Raw genomic sequence first — 16,905 nt, 5'->3', positions numbered from 1 at the left:
TCACGATGCAACTAATGGTCCTCATCAACCAGGGTACCTTTAGAAACATTACTGGACAGGAACAGCACCCAGGCAGGGCAATGCAACAATTCTTACTACCTCGGAGAGGTTACTACCTCCTAGCAAAGGCCGTTACACCCCCTTTACTAACAGAACAGTTTATTACAGGAAGCTTTTTAATAACCTGCAGTCAGTACTATATCTCAAACGCAGTGCAGGTAGTCCTCAGTTACCAACCACAATGGGAACCGGCAACTCTGTCGGTAAGTGACACAGTTGTAAAGTGAAATGTCATGTGACTGCAGTGACTTATGACTGCAGTGACTTATGACGTCAGTTCCAGTTGCAGCCGTTAAGCATGAGGTCACCCACGTTTGCTAAGCGTGACATTACATGAGCGCAACTTGAGCCTTCCTGCTGGGTTGCCCATTGACTTTGCTTGTTGCAAGCTAGAGAGAGGGACTGGCCCAAGCTCACCCAGCTGGCTTCCTGCCCAAGGCAGGACTGGGACTCAGGGTCTCCCGGCTTCTGGCCTGGTGTCTTAACCACCACACCCTATTGCCTGTCTTTGTCAAGCTTACAGCCAGACAATTCCAAGCCCTACACAACTTCGACAAACCATATAGTGGGCCTGAAGCAAATTGCCTTTGAATGAAGGTAATGCTTTGATGGAATCTGAATGGTGCCACCCAAGATTGTTGCAGATGGAGGATGCTATTTTGACTGGGCTTTTTTAAAAAAGGGGAGGGCAGAGGTCCACTTTCCCCAGGTCACAAACGTGGAGGGGATCCGTCGGAAGCCTAAATCAGAGTTTGGATCGACTGGTTTTAATGCAAAACTGTTCCGTAAAAGTTTATTAATGTTACCTAGAAACCACTTTTGGACTTTTTGCGTGAAATAGAAAAAATGAAATCATGATATCTGGATCTGATCATCAGAAATAACAATGGACAAGAGAATTAATGAAAGCTGTTGTAAACGTAAAGTAAGAGTTCAATGGAAATGAATACTTATATCTGTAGCACAGAAAGTCCGAAGTCATTCTTTTTCTGCATTTTCTTTTCTTTTTCTGCACTTTTGACTATGTTCTTTTTTCCACTTTGCTTTCTTCCTTTACTTTTTTCATTTCTTGCTAGTTTTTATCTTTTTACCTTAAAATTTTAATAAAGTTTAATCAAAAGAAGATAGAAAGATGGGTGGAAGGCACCATTGTATGGGGTTTTTTTCAGTTTCTTTCAAGCTTCTCGGTCTCCTATTTTCTATCTTTGCTTTTTTTTTTTGTATATTTATTACATTAAAAATTTCTAATTAGAAAAACTTCAGCAAAGGATCGTCACCTTCTCATGATGCTGGAGCTTGAGCACCTCAATGATGCCATGAGCTAAACCGTGAAAGGCCACCCAAGACGGGAAGGTCATGACAGAGAGGTCAGACTAAATGCGATCCCTGGGGAAGGTAATGGCAACCCACCCCAGTATTCTTGCCGTGAAAACTAAATGGATCAGTACAACCAGAGATATGTCGGTATACCATCGGAAGATGAGACCCCCAGGTCGGAAGATGGTCAAAATGCTACTGGGGAGGAACAGAGGATGAGCTCAACTAGCCCCAGACGTGATGACGCAGCTAGCTCAAAGCCGAAAGGACGGCTAGCAGCGGACGGTGCTGGTGGTGAATGGCGAATTCGATGTTCTAAGGATCAACACACCATTGGAACCTGGAATGTAAGATCTATGAGCCAGGGCAAATTGGATGTGGTTATTGGTGAGATGTCAAGATTAAAGATAGACATTCTGGGCATCAGTGAACGGAAATGGACTGGAATGGGCCACTTCACATCAAATGACCACCAGATCTACTACTGTGGACAAGAGGACCACAGAAGAAATGGAGTAGCCTTCATAATTAATAGTAAAGTGGCTAAAGCAGTGCTTGGATACAATCCAAAAAACGATAGAATGATCTCAATTCGAATTCAGGGCAAGCCATCTAACATCACAGTGATCCAAATATACGCCCCAACCACAGATGCTGAAGAAGCTGAAGTAGAGCAGTTCTATGAGGATCTGCAGCACCTACTGGACAACACGCCTAAAAGAGATGTTATTTTCGTCACGGGAGACTGGAATGCTAAGGTGGGCAGTCAAATGACACCTGGAATTACAGGTAAGAATGGCCTGGTGAACAAAACGAAGCAGGACATAGGCTGATAGAATTTTGCTAAGACAACTCACTCTGCATAACAAGCACTCTCTTCTCCTCTGGGAATGGGGAAGGCTCCTCAGAGCAATATTGCCCTGTAGCAAGATTTAGGCTCCGCAATGTAAGGGAGGTGTGCTTTGTCGTTTGCCTGTCTGCACACCATTTCCCCCCAGGATGCTTTCCCTTGGTTTACTTCCTGCTTTTGCAAATAACATTTTTGTTCAGTTGCAGTGGCGATGAGGGCACCCTTGGGAGACCCGAAAGAATAGGGTAGGGATAGAACTTCATGGGGAGAATCCATCGATGTGGCCGCTGGGAGTCGATGGGAGTCGAAAAGGACTTGATGGCACAGAATCAGTGCAAAAATCTCGCCAACGCCTTACGGTAGAGATCGGACGAGTGTGCTTTTCAGCCTCAAGGTCGCCAGGTGGCGCTCTGGAAACGCGAGACCCGCGCCGAGAAAGCTGTCAATCCAGTAGCGGGGTCAGTGGTTGCTGAGGTCCGACATCCGACGGGAGGGGGAGCAGGGGAGCTGAAAGGAGCTGAAACAATAGAGTATTGCTAGAGTGGATGTCGGAGGAGAGGAGGAGGACAGAGGAACTTCCTGTTCCGGCTCCCTCCTGGGCGGAGAGCGGCGCGGAGGAGCGCTCTGTGGTCTTCCCGGGGCTGGTCGGAGCAGCAGCGGCCGGAAGGTGAGCGGAGGACGGGTGGTAGGAGAGGCCGGGAGCGAGCGGGGCTGCCTCGTTTCCTCCGCGGGGGAGAATCAGATGAGCAACTGCCAGAAAATGCCAACTTCGTCTGTTTCTATATTTCTCTCTCTCTCTCTCTTTGTGTGTGTGTGTGTGATCCATCGCCGTGTGTGTGTGTGTGTGTGTGTGTGTGTGTGTGATCCATCCCCAGCATTTCCAGATATCCTTGATGATAACCCTTTGCAGTGCTAAGAATCTGTGATAGACCCAAGCCAGCAAGTGAATTTCAGGGTTTGCACTTGGATCTTGCTAGTCTTCTGTGTGTCAAATGGTTCATAATGAATGTTCGAGGTAAATCTAGCCTTTTGGCACTTTTCCTTTTTCATTGTAATGTATGCTTTTTGTTGTTGTTTGCACATGTTGTGCAGCCATTTTATAGATAATAATTAAACTAACACTTGTGTTTGAATCTTATAGACAAAAAGGATGCCAATCAGAGCCTTCTGGACAACTGAGAATCACAAGCAGCATTAAGAAAGAAAGCAAACCAAGCCAGCAATCTTTTCCACTTTCTCCAGAGAACCCCAGAAGACTTCTTCCCTAGCAAGTGACAGACAAGGGAGAGAAAAATAGGTAGAGAGTTTTGTGCTGGAAAAAATTGAGTAGGTGAAACTCAAATATTCCATGAAAAGATCAAGGGGGATAATTTCCAAATTCAGACAAGGAGAGAGATACCTGGAAGTCAGTGGGGAGGAAGAGGTCACTTGGATAGCCACGTAGGGCAGAAAGTAACACAATCCTCATCCTGTGAGGAAGGAAAGAGTTGCTTGAATCAAAGCAGCACCAGACAACAGATCAGAAATAGTTTTGATCTCCTCGAGAATCCAAGAATATCAGTGGTGGAAAAGCCCCACAGAGGTGTAAATTTTGGGAAAAGCACAGATCAGAGATCACAGCTGATTATGCAAGAGAGGGACCACACTGGCGAGGAGGCCTACCAGTGTCCCCGAAGCAGCAAAAGCTTTAGCAAGCATGCCACTCTTGTGAATCATAATAGGACTCACACCAGGGAGAAGCGGCATGAGTGTCCGGATTGTGGGAAAAGTTTCAGTCAGAATTCTGACCTGGTGATACACCAGAGGATACACACAGGAGAAAAACCGTATGAGTGTGTGGATTGTGGGAAAAGTTTCAGTCAGAATTCCCACCTTGTGAAACACCAGAGGATTCACACAGGAGAGAAACCGTATGAGTGTCGTGATTGTGGGAAAAGTTTCAGTTGGAAGTACAGCCTGGTGTTACACCAGAGAACTCACACTGGAGGGAAACAGTATGAGTGTCTGGACTGTGGGAAAAGTTTCAGTTGGAAGTACAACCTGGTGAGACACCAGAGGACTCACACAGGAGGGAAACTGTATGAGTGTCCAGATTGTGGGAAACGTTTAAGTCGGAAATCTGAAATGGTGAACCACCAGAGGACTCACACAGGAGAGAAACCGTTTGTGTGTCTGGATTGTGGGAAAAGTTTCCGTGTGAAGTCCAACCTGGTGAGACACCAGAGGACTCACACAAAAGTGAAACCATATGAGTGTCCGGATTGTGGGAAAGATTTCAGTCGCAATTACCATCTGGTGATGCACCAGAGTACTCACACAGGAGAGAAACCATATCAGTGTCCAGATTGTGGGAAAGATTTCATTTGGAAGTCCGACTTGGTGAACCACCAGAGGACTCACACAGGAGAGAAACCGTATGAGTGTCCGGATTGTGGGAAAAGTTTCAGTCGTAAATCCGAAATGGTGAAACACCAGGGGACTCACACAGGAGAGAAACCGTATAAGTGTCCAGAATGTGGGAAGAGTTTCAGTTGGAATTCTAACCTAGTGAGACACCAGAGGACTCACACAGGAGAGAAACCATATGAGTGTCCGGAATGTGGGAAAACTTTCAGTGTGAATTCCCACCTGGTGATACACCAGAGGACTCACACAGGAGTGAAACCGTATGAGTGTCTGGATTGTGGGAAAAGTTTCAACTGGAAATCCGAAATGGTGAAACACCAGGGGACTCACACAGGAGAGAAACCGTATGAGTATCCGGATTGTGGGAAAAGTTTCCGTGTGAATTCCCACCTGCTGAAACACCACAGGACTCACACAGGGGAGAAACCGTATGAGTGTCCGGATTGTGGGGAAGGTTTCATTTCGAATTCCAGACTGGTGAAACACCAGAGGACCCACACAGGAGAGAAACCGTATCAGTGTCTTGATTGCGGGAAAAGTTTCAGTCGGAAATCCAGCCTGGTGATGCACCAGAGGACTCACACAGGAGAGAAACCGTATGAGTGTCCGGATTGTGGGAAAAGTTTCAGTACTAGGTCTATCCTTATAAATCATGTAGGTTTACACACAGGGGAGAAACCATTCAAATGCCCAGACTGCGGACAGTGCTTTAGTCAAAGTGCCTCCCTTAGCAGACACAAGAAAATGCACATGAGGCAGAAGGTGCTGAGTGTAGAGAAGGCTTGAATTTAACTTCTCATCTCCGATTGGACATCCATCTGAAAACTTAAGTATTTAATTTCTGGCCTGATTCTCTTTAGTTAAACATGTCTCAGTATTAGAGGTGAGGGAGGAGAGAAAAACACGGAAAATATGTAGGTTTACACATGGGAGAGAAACCATTCAGATGCCGAGACTGTGGACAGTGCTTCACAAACAATTCCTACTTTAGCAGACACAAGAAAATGCACAGGAGGCAGAAGATGCTGAGTGTAGAGAAGTTTGAATTTCACTTCTCATCTACCATTGGTCATCCAGCTGAAAAATTAAGTATTTAATTTCTGGCCTGACTCCTTTTAGTAAAATATGTATCAGTATTAGACATGAGTGAGCAGAGAAAAAAATGGAAAATGTTAGTTTGAGAAAGGTTAACTACATGTACCTGGCTATCAGCAGAAGTTTCTGGAAATGTACTTTTGCAGAAATATTGCAATTGCTGCAAAAAGGATTTTTGGAGGTGGTGTTTGCATATTGATCATCATAGATCCTAGAAATGTGACATGCAGAATTTCACCCTTCTTCAACCGGGGTTTCCTCCAGATTCCAAGCCCCAGAAATTCCCAGCCAGCATACCCTTTGCAGAAAATATCTGGGAGTCATTGTCAGTGTTTCTGGGAGTCCCCAGTAAGTGGCTGCAGGTCCTAAAAGATATAATACAAAAAATATAGGCACACTCAGGTTTCAGTTAGATTGCGGCTCCTCAAATATGCTTGGAGTTGCCTGCTTATTAGCCTTTGATGGCTGGTGGGTGGGACATCGTTGTTGCATCCCCTTTGGTGGAGATGGGAGAAAAAAATTGCACAGTGGAAAATATTTTATGTCTAAAAATGCATTGTGCAAGAACCATTGATAGCTTTTGAGAAGGAAAGAAACTGGGTAGTGTCAGCACTGCTGTGACCGTGGGGCCCAGGTAAGGCAAAGCTCCCTTCCCGAGACATGGGACATGTTTCCATTTCTTTCACTCCTCTCTCAGGGCTTCTTTTTAAGTTTTCCCCAAAAATCCCTACAAGTAAAGAGGGGAAAATTATTTGGAGCAGCAAAGTGGCATTTACCTATGCAGATGAATGATTTTAATTTTGCTGAGTTCGGAAGACTCCAGAGTATTCCTGGTTTCTTCATTTCAGGAACCAATTCAGAGATCAGGTTATAATCCTTTCTTTTTCCTAGTAGATCACTTTGCATATGATCCCTTTGCAGCAGGACACTCACCAGCCAGGACCAGGCAGCGGTGGGGAGGAAGCCAGAGGCTCTTTTGGCCGGAGCCTCAAACTCCGAGGGGCTTCAAATGTAAACCTCTGCAGGGTTGTTAAACTTTAAGATATACAAATTACGTTTAATTCTCTTTTCCTTCCTCCTTTTCCCACCTTTTTTGGTGCCGTATTTTTGTGCACACCTGTTATAACGTCCTATTTTATTATGTGTAGGAGCTGAAAATGCTTGAAATGGTTCAAAACCCTCTGGATCTTTGAGGGGGCCGTGCGATAATGCAAAATCTTTCATTCTTAAACAGAATTTAGGATCCACCCCAGTGAGGACAAAGTATACTTAGTGGCCACAGAATACTGATGTCTTCGGGGAATAGGACAGAGGGAATGGAATGACTTGGAAGAGGCCATGGCTGCCTGGGTTTATGGCAGATCGTCTGTTTCTTTTGATTACCATCCTGCAAAGACTGCATATTTTTTCTTTTGGGAGATGTCTCATGCGTACACCCAAACCCCCAGAAGGCAAAAAGTGGGGCAGTGGGTATGAGTCTGAGGATAACGTTAACAATAATTTATCTCATGCTTAAGAATTAAGCGTGGAACAGAAAGAAAGGAATATTAATTGAATTTGAATATGCAAAGATACAAAGTAGACCCGTTAAAACTGAAACTGGCAATAGTGCAATACCCAGCAAGTAACCCCTTTAGAATAAAAAGAGTAGATAAATTAGACCCCACAAAACCTAACAATACATTACTGTTAAAGTCAAAGCCAGAGGAGCTGGTACCCAGAGACAGGCCAGAAGACGCAAGTCCCCAATCAGAGGAACACTCCATTTCCCCAGCATAAAAGTGTCAAGCTGGGATCTAAAGACAAGAAAGATCTGTCATCTGAAGAGTAGGGCAGACCTACTAAATCCCAAAAGGCTGCAGCCTTGAAGTTGCTGTCAGAGCAGCAGGAATAGCCGAATGCGTAGATTTTGTGGGACATCTCTGGTATACGAAGAGCCTGTCTGGTGGTGTGGTTCAGGCCCCAGGCTAGAAACCAGGAGAGACTTAGGGGTTTTTATTCCTTTAAATCTATATTTTGCAGCGGTAGAGTGGCAAAGTTATGAGCCAGCTTCCACATTCACCAGAAATCCTGAGGGCACCCTCTCCCAAAGCTTGTATTCGCGACCCTATAAGCAGCAGGGAGCATCAGTGCAGAGCGGATTGGTGACCAGAGAGAGGTGCCAATGCGGGCAGAGAGGAAGATAACCTATGGCTGTTGAAACCTCCCTCAGCGCTAAATGCGTTGCTGCCACTCAAACCGACATTAATACTGCGCCTTGTGGCCTCCTCTTGACTTTTGCGATCCCTCCCCACCTGAAATCTCTGCAAATTAGTGCAATTAATGATAGAGAAAGTGTTCCCATGCGAGGTTTTTTTCCCCTCATTGCTGATCCTGGTTGGGAAAGGGGGGCTTTATTTTATTTATTCAATATGTCCCCATCAGAGGGCTCTGGGTGGTTTACAATGATCAATTAAAACAACAGCCATACAATAAAATAAAATATACAAATATAAAATTATTCTAATCAATAAATATAAATGGGAGTAAAAAGTAAAAAAGTCCAAGTGGCAGGAGAATCTATAACGGTGCATATGTGGGAGGAGTGGTCTGTATACATACAAACACGTGCACACAGAGAGAATCACAGAAACACACGAAGTTGGCATTTTCCAGCGGAGTTGTTCACCCGATTCTCCCCCGCGGAGGAAACCAGGCAGCCCCGCTCGCTCCTGCCTCTCCTCCCGCCTGTCCTCCGCTCACCTTCCGGCGGCGGCTGCTCCGACCAACCCCGGGAAGACCACAGAGCGCTCCTCTGCGCCGCTCTCCCCCTAGGGGGGGGCCGGAAGAGGAAGCGCCTCTGCCCTCCTTCTCTCCTCCGGCATCCTCTCTAGCAATCCTATGCTCCATTGTTTCAGCTCCCCCGCTCCCCCTCCCCTGGGATGTGGGACCTCAGCAACCACTGACCCAGCTACTGGATGGACAGCTTTCTCGGCAGGGGGGTTGCTAATTTCTTGAGCGCCATCTAGCGACATGAGGCTGAAAAACACACTCGTCAGCTCTTCCCTCAGGCGTTGGCGGAGGTTTTGCACTGATTCTGTGCCTTCCAGTCCTTTTCGACGCCCAACGACCACATCGATGGATTTTCTCCCTGAAGCTCTGTCCCTACCCTGTTCTTTCGGGTCTCCCACGGGTGCACTCATCGCCACTGCAACTTGTGAGAAAGGCAGGATAGCGATGTTGTTTTTGCAAGGCCTACAATAGAACAGAACTTGCTTTTTCAGTAACTTGCCAACTGAAGCTTGCTTTCTATAGTAGCTAGGCTTGCTTGTCAGTATATTGAGGATGTGGGATATGCGGTTAGGGGAAACAGGAGACTGTATCTCCATAAGGGCAGGTATAAAGGAAATAAGCTGCCTAACCGGTGCTGAAAATATGCTCAGAACCAGTTCTAGCGAACTTTGTGGTCAGACAAGACCCTGACCTACTTACTCCAAGGGGGCCAGCTGCCTTATAAGGAAAAGAATAAATAGGGGACCGGGGGAGGTAAAAAGTGAGGAACGGGACATACAAACAAAGGCGGGACTTCCTGCAAAATCGAAGGGATCTCGCATAGGCTGTGAACTCCCAAGTACCTATCCAATGGGGAGCAGGAGGAGGGATTTCACGGCCGGGAGTAGGGAATGAAACTGCGTGCTTTGTGTGAAGGGGTGTGCCTGTTTTGGCTGGGCACCCGTCCTTGCAAGAACGTTAATAAAATCTTTTTGCTGCTTCTCAAGACTTCGTCAAATTTATTCCGTGAGGGACTTTTCCCACAAACTGAACAAAAATGTCATTTGCAAGAAGCAGGAAGTAAACCAAGGGAAAGCATCCTGGGGGGAAATGATGTGCAGACAGGCAACGACAAGTCCTGGGCGGCTGGCAAGCAAGCTGGTAGGTGGGAAAGTGGCTGCTGAGGGGGAAGCGTGGCTGGGCCCGGGGGTGGCTGACGCCGGGTGCAGCAGGGTGCGCCAGCGGCTGCTACGGCACTGCCGCGCTGCGGCTCAGTGAGTGGGCATGCACTGGGGACTCTGGCTGGGGGAGTGCTGTGTGCGCGCACGGGCGACGGAGTATGAGATCCATTGCCGGCTCCTTGAGAGAAATACTGGCATGAGTTGGAGCGACTTGCAGGAGTGCAATTGTGACTGCAGAAAACAGAAAAACTCCCACTTCTTGCGTCTTGCTCAGCTGCAGTGGCGATGAGTGCACCCTTGGGAGACCCGGAAGGTTAGGGATAGATCGTCATGGAGAAAATCTATCGATGTAGTCGCCGGCAGTCGAAAAGGACTCGATGGCACAGAATCAATGAAAAAATCTCGCCAGCGCCTTAGGGTACAGATCGTACGAGTGTGTACTTTCAGCCTCATGTCGCTAGATGGCGCTCCAGGAAGAAGCAACCCCCTCGCCTGGAAAGCTGTCAATCCAGTAGCGGCGTCTGTGGTTGCTGAGGGCCGACATCCAAGGGGAGGGGGAGCGGGGGAGCTGAAAGAATAGAGTACTGGCTTGCTAGAGGGGATGTCGGAGGAAAGGAGGAGGACAGAGGAACTTCCTGTTCCGGCTCCTGCCTGGGGAGAGAGTGGGGCGGAGGAGCGCTCTCTGGTCTTCCCGGGGTTGGTCGGAGGAGCAGCAGCGGCCGGAAGGTGAGCGGAGGACGGGTGGGAGGAGAGTCCGGGAGCGAGCGGGGCTGCCTCGTTTCCTCCGCGGGGGGGGGGGGAATCCGATGAGCATCTCCGCTGCAACATGCCAGCTGTGTGTGTTTCTGTGATTCTCTCTCTCTGCACATACGTGTATGCGTACAGTCTATCCCCAGCATTTGCAGGTATCTTTGATGATAACCCTTTGCAGTGCTCAGGATCTGTGACTGAACCAAGCCAAGAAGTGAATTTCATCATCTGCACTTGGCTCTCCCTAGTCTTCTGGGTTTCAAATGAATCATCACGAATGTTGAGGTTAATCTAGCCTTTTGGCACTTTTGCTTTTTCATTGTCATGTATGCTTTTTTTGTTCTTGTTTTCACAGGTTGTGCAGCCGGTTTATAAACAATAATTAAACTGATACTTTTATGTGAATCTTACAGACGAAAAGGATGCCAATTTGGAGCGGTGTTAAAAAGGAAACCAAATCAAGGCAGCAATCAGAATTTTTCCACTTCCTCCACAGAACCCCAAAACGCTTCTTCCCCAGCAGGTGACAGGCAAGGGAGAGAAAAAGAGGAAGAGAGTTTTGAGCTGGAAAAAAATGAGTATGTATGTGGAACTCAAGGAAACATTACCTGAAAAGCTCAAGGGGGACAATTTCCAAATTCAGAAAGAGAGAGAAATCTGTGGGATAAGCAGAGACTGTAGATCACGGCTGATTATTCACAAGAGGATCCATGCCAGAGAAAAGCCATACAAATGTTCCGAATGTGGCAAAAGCTTTAGTTGGAACAGGTCCCTGGTGATACACCAGAGGATTCACACAGGAGAGAAACTGTATGAGTGTCCAGATTGTGGGAAACGTTTCAGTCAGAATTCCCACCTGCGGATCCACCAGAGGACTCACACAGGAGAGAAACCGTATGAGTGTCCAGATTGTGGGAAAAGTTTCAGTCAGAATTCCGATCTGGTGATACACCATAGGACTCACACAGGACAGAAACCATACAAATGTCTGGACTGTGGGAAAAGTTTCATTCGTAAATCCAACCTCGTGATACACCGGAGGACACACACAGGAGAGAAACCATATGAGTGTCCGGATTGTGGGAAAACTTTCAGTCAAAATACCGATCTGGTGATACACCATAGGACTCACACAGGAGAGAAACCGTATCAGTGTCTGGATTGTGGGAAAACTTTCAGGCGGAATTTCTGCCTGGTGATACACCAGAGGACTCACACAGGAGAGAAACCATATGAGTGTCCGGATTGTGGGAAACGTTTCAGTCAGAATTCCCACCTGTTGAACCACCAGAGGACTCACACAGGAGAGAAACCGTATCAGTGTCCAGATTGTGGGAAAAGTTTCAGTCAGAATTCCCACCTGGTGAAACACCAGAGGATTCACACAGGAGAGAAACCATATGAGTGTCCGGATTGTGGGAAACGTTTCAGTCGGAATTCCCACCTGGTGAACCACCAGAGGACTCACACAGGAGAGAAACCGTATCAGTGTCCAGATTGTGGGAAAAGTTTCAGTCGGAATTCCCACCTGGTGAAACACCATAGGACTCACACAGGAGAGAAACCATATGCGTGTCCGGATTGTGGGAAAAGTTTCAGTCGGAATTCCCACCTGGTGAACCACCAGAGGATTCACACAGGAGAGAAACCATATGAGTGTCCGGATTGTGGGAAAAGTTTCAGTCAGAATTCCGATCTGGTGATACACCAGAGGACTCACACAGGAGAGAAACCCTATGAGTGTCCAGATTGTGGGAAAAGTTTCAGTCGGAAATCCAGCCTGGTGATGCACCAGAGGACTCAAACAGGAGAGAAACCGTATGAGTGTCCGGATTGTGGGAAAAGTTTCAGTACTAGGTCTATCCTTATAAATCATGTAGGTTTACACACAGGGGAGAAACCATTCAAATGCCCAGACTGCGGACAGTGCTTTAGTCAAAGTGCCTCCTTTAGCAGACACAAGAAAATGCACATGAGGCAGAAGGTGCTGAGTGTAGTGAAGGCTTGAATTTAATTTCTCATCTCCCATTGGACATCCATCTAAAAGTTAAGTATTTAATTTCTGGCCTTATTCTTTTTAGTTAAACACGTTTCAGTATTAGAGGTGAGGGAGGAGAGAAAATCATGGAAAATGATAGTTTGAGAAAGGCTAACTACAGTGTCTGGCTATCAGCAGAAGTTCCCAGTAATCTGCTGCAGGTCCTGAATATAAATGAAAAAAGGATAGAAGCACTCAGATTTTATGGGAGAAGATATTATGGAAGTTTATGGCAGTGACCAAAGCCCTGTAAAGTTTCAGATGGAAAGGCTGTTCTGCCTTGCAGTTGAACATGATGGGTGAGAGCTGCTGGAGTATTGAGGTTAGGAGAATAGGCATTGTGGTTTTTAAGTGTAGGATGTTCAGGTTTAGGAACAGCCCCTGCTGTGCCCTTGTTTGTGTCGGAGTTTGTGCAGAGCGCTGTAAAGCGTTTGGCCCGAGAGATCAGAAGGAAGACGCCAGGCATTTCAGCAAAAGTAATTGTATTTAAGCAACGCATAAACACAAACAGTTTCCTCATCCAGGGTCCTGGAAGGGCTCAAAAAGCTTCTTAAATACAATAGAGCATATTTACAAATACACACACACATCCAAATATGCTGAGCAGAAAAGAGAGGCTGCAAACCAGGAGAAGAGCAAGGGCTGGCTCTGGCAGAGCTTGCTTATTTAAATGCAAAATTAAGCAAGGAACTGGTTTCAAGTGATGGCTGTCCACATAAGGTCATTCTTTTCCACACCCCAATCTGGGAACAATTAAGCCTGACCTATTCACCCTGCCAACACTTAAGAAAACGATTTGTTACCATGGATATCTGGCATTTCTCTGGCAGAAAACAAATACCGACACTCCCCTTTTTTATGCTAAGGAATGAGCTGCAGACTAATTCTAGTAATTCCCTGTGTCTTGGTGCAGCAAGAGGCTTCATTAAAACATCAGCAATCATGTCTCTTGATTCACAATATTTTTACATGATTTCACCTTTCATTATCAGATCTTTAATATATTGGTGTTGTTGTTTATTCGTTCAGTCTCTTCCGACTCTTCGTGACTTCATGGACCAGCCCACGCCAGAGCTTCCTGTCGGTCGTCAACACCCCCAGGGACGAGTCCGTCACCTCTAGAATATCATCCATCCACCTTGCCCTTGGTCGGCCCCTCTTCCTTTTGCCTTCCAGTCTCCCCAGCATCAGCATCTTCTCCAGGGTGTCCTGTCTTCTCATTGTGTGGCCAAAGTATTTCAGTTTGGCCTTTAATATCGTTCCCTCAAGTGAGCAGTCTGGCTTTATTTCCTGGAGGATGGACTGGTTTGATCTTCTTGCAGTCCAAGGCACTCTCAGAATTTTCCTCCAACACCACAGTTCCAAAGCATCGATCTTCCTTCTCTCAGCCTTCCTTATGGTCCAGCTCTCGCAGCCATATGTTACTACTGGGAATACCATTGCTTTAACTATGCGGACCTTTGTTGTCAGTGTGATGTCTCTGCTTTTAACTATTTTATCGAGATTTGTCATTGCTCTTCTTCCAAGGATTAAGCGTCTTCTGATTTCCTGACTGCAGTCAGCATCTGCAGTAATCTTTGCACCTAGGAATACAAAGTCTTTCACTGCTTCTACATTTTCTCCCTCTATTTGCCAGTTATCAATCAAGCTGGTTGCCATAATCTTGGTTTTTTTGAGGTTTAGCTGCAAGCCAGCTTTTGCACTTTCTTCTTTCACCTTCATCATAAGGCTCCTCAGTTCCTCTTCACTTTCAGCCATCAAAGTGGTATCATCTGCATATCTGAGATTGTTAATGTTTCTTCCAGCGATTTTAACTCCAGCCTTGGATTCCTCAAGCCCAGCTTGTCGCATGATGTGTTCTGCATACAAGTTGAATAGGTAGGGTGAGAGGATACAGCCCTGCCGTACTCCTTTCCCAATCTTAAACCAGTCCGTTGTTCCGTGGTCTGTTCTTACTGTTGCTACTTGGTCGTTATACAGATTCTTCAGGAGGCAGACAATATGACTTGGAATCCCCATACCACTAAGAACTTGCCACAATTTGTTATGGTCCACACAGTCAAAGGCTTTAGAATAGTCAATAAAACAGAAATAGATGTTTTTCTGAAACTCCCTGGCTTTGTCCATTATCCAGCGGATATTGGCAATTTGGTCTCTAGTTCCTCTGCCTTTTCTAAACCCAGCTTGTACATCTGGCAATTCTCGCTCCATGAAGTGCTGAAGTCTACCTTGCAGGATCTTGAGCATTACCTTACTGGCATGTGAAATGAGTGCCACTGTTCGATAGTTTGAACATTCTTTAGTGTTTCCCTTTTTTGGTATGGGGATATAAGTTGATTTTTTCCAGTCTGATGGCCATTCTTGTGTTTTCCAAATTTGCTGGCATATAGCATGCATTACCTTGACAGCATCATCTTGCAAGATTTTGAACAGTTCAGCTGGGAGGCCGTCGTCTCCTGTTGCCTTGTTATTAGCAATGCTTCTTAAGGCCCACTCAACCTCACTCTTCAGGATGTCTGGCTCTAGCTCACCGACCACACCGTCAAAGCTATCCCCGATATTGTTATCCTTCCTATACAGGTTTTCTGTATATTCTTGCCACCTTTTCTTGATCTCTTCTTCTTCTGTTAGGTCCTTGCCATCTTTGTTTTTGATCATACCCATTTTTGCCTGGAATTTACCTCCAATGTTTCTAATTTTCTGGAAGAGGTCTCTTGTCCTTCCTATTCTATTGTCTTCTTCCACTTCCGCGCATTGCTTGTTTAAAAATAATTCCTTATCTCTTCTGGCTAACCTCTGGAATTTTGCATTTAATTGGGCATATCTCCCCCTATCACTGTTGCCTTTTGCTTTCCTTCTTTCTTGGGCTACTTCTAGTGTCTCAGCAGACAGCCATTTTGCCTTCTTGGTTTTCTCTTTCTTTGGGATGTATTTTGTTGCCGCCTCCTGAACAATGCTGCCAACTTCTGTCCAGAGTTCTTCCGGGACCCTATCTACTAAGTCCAGTCCCTTAAATCTATTCTTCACCTCCACTGCATATTCCTTAGGAATATTAGTGAGCTCATATCTAGCTGATCTGTGGGTCTTCCCTAATCTCTTTAGTCTGATCCTAAATTGTGCAAGAAGAAGTTCGTGATCGGAACTACAGTCAGCTCCAGGCCTTGTTTTTACCGACTGTACAGATGTCCGCCACCTTTGGCTGCAAAGGATGTAATCAATCTGATTTCGGTGTTGTCCATCTGGTGAAGTCCATGTATAAAGCCGTCTCTTAGGTTGTTGGAAGAGAGTGTTTGTTATGCAGAGTGAATTGTCTTGGCAAAATTCTATCAGCCTGTGTCCTGCTTCGTTTTGTTCTCCCAGGCCATACTTACCTGTAATTCGAGGTGTCATTTGACTGCCCACCTTAGCATTCCAGTCTCCCGTGACGAAAATAACATCTCTTTTAGGCGTGTTGTCCAGTAGGTGCTGCAGATCCTCATAGAACTGCTCTACTTCAGCTTCTTCAGCATTTGTGGTTGGGGCGTATATTTGGATCACTGTGATGTTAGATGGCTTGCCCTGAATTCGAATTGAGATCATTCTGTCGTTTTTTGGGTTGTATCCAAGCACTGCTTTAGCCACTTTACTATTAATTATGAAGGCTACTCCATTTCTTCTGTGGTCCTCTTGTCCGCAGTAGTAGATCTGGTGGTCATTTGATGTGAAGTGGCCCATTCCAGTCCATTTCAGTTCACTGACGCCCAGAATGTCTATCTTTAATCTTGACATCTCACCAATAACCACATCCAATTTGCCCTGGCTCATAGATCTTACATTCCAGGTTCCAATGGTGTGTTGATCCTTAGAACATCGGATTCGCCGTTCACCACCAGCACTGTCGGCCGCTAGCCATCCTTTCGGCTTTGAGCTAGCTGCGTCATCACGTCTGGGGCTAGTTGAGCTCATCCTCTGTTCCTCCCCAGTAGCATTTTGACCATCTTCCGACCTGGGGGTCTCAACTTCCGATGGTATACCGACATATCTCTGGTTGTACTGATCCATTGAGTTTTCAGGGCAAGAATACTGGGGTGGGTTGCCATTACCTTCCCCAGGGATCGCATTTAGTCTGACCTCTCTGTCATGACCTTCCCGTCTTGGGTGGCCCTTCATGGTTTAGCTCATGGCATCATTGAGGTGCTCAAGCTCCAGCACCACGACAAGGTAACGATCCTTTGCTGAAGAATATATTGGTACCTGATATCTATATATTTTGTTCTATTCCTGCAGCCTTCAGATTTTGAAACTTCCTGGGTGGAAGCAAGAGGCTCTTTTGGCCTCAGGCTCAAGCTCCAGGTGTCTTCAAATTTAAAGATCTGCAAAGTTGTTAAACTTTAAAAGATTCAAATTATATTTAATTCTCCTTCCTCTCTCTTGCTCTTTTTTGGTGCCTTTTTTTTGTGCACACCTGTTATGACGTC

General features: G+C 46.0%; 1 protein-coding gene across 8 annotated transcripts in view; it reads left to right on the top strand.

The window, feature by feature from the left end:
- LOC134492100 (zinc finger protein 271-like) overlaps positions 1-16,905 on the top strand; it is a 226,221-nt gene that overhangs the window by 157,423 nt on the left and 51,893 nt on the right. Inside the window, exons 1-2 of one of the 8 annotated variants that reach the window (XM_063296257.1) lie at positions 3,249-5,268; positions 11,254-12,532. The exons of 3 other annotated variants lie outside the window; for them this stretch is intronic. In XM_063296257.1, the coding sequence (XP_063152327.1) occupies positions 3,854-5,268; positions 11,254-12,418 (2,580 nt within the window). In that variant the 5' untranslated portion in view covers positions 3,249-3,853 and the 3' untranslated portion in view covers positions 12,419-12,532. Of the gene's footprint in view, positions 1-3,248; positions 5,286-10,869; positions 12,533-16,905 lie in introns of those variants that run through there. 4 more of the 8 variants (XM_063296259.1, XM_063296254.1, XM_063296255.1 and 1 more) reach the window with 4 other exon arrangements.

Source organism: Candoia aspera, chromosome 2 (genome assembly GCF_035149785.1).
Source record: "Candoia aspera isolate rCanAsp1 chromosome 2, rCanAsp1.hap2, whole genome shotgun sequence".
NCBI classification, from domain to species: Eukaryota; Metazoa; Chordata; class Lepidosauria; order Squamata; family Boidae; genus Candoia; species Candoia aspera.
The sequence above is the reverse complement of the archived record's forward strand: the minus strand, read 5'-3'. Positions and strand labels throughout refer to the sequence as shown.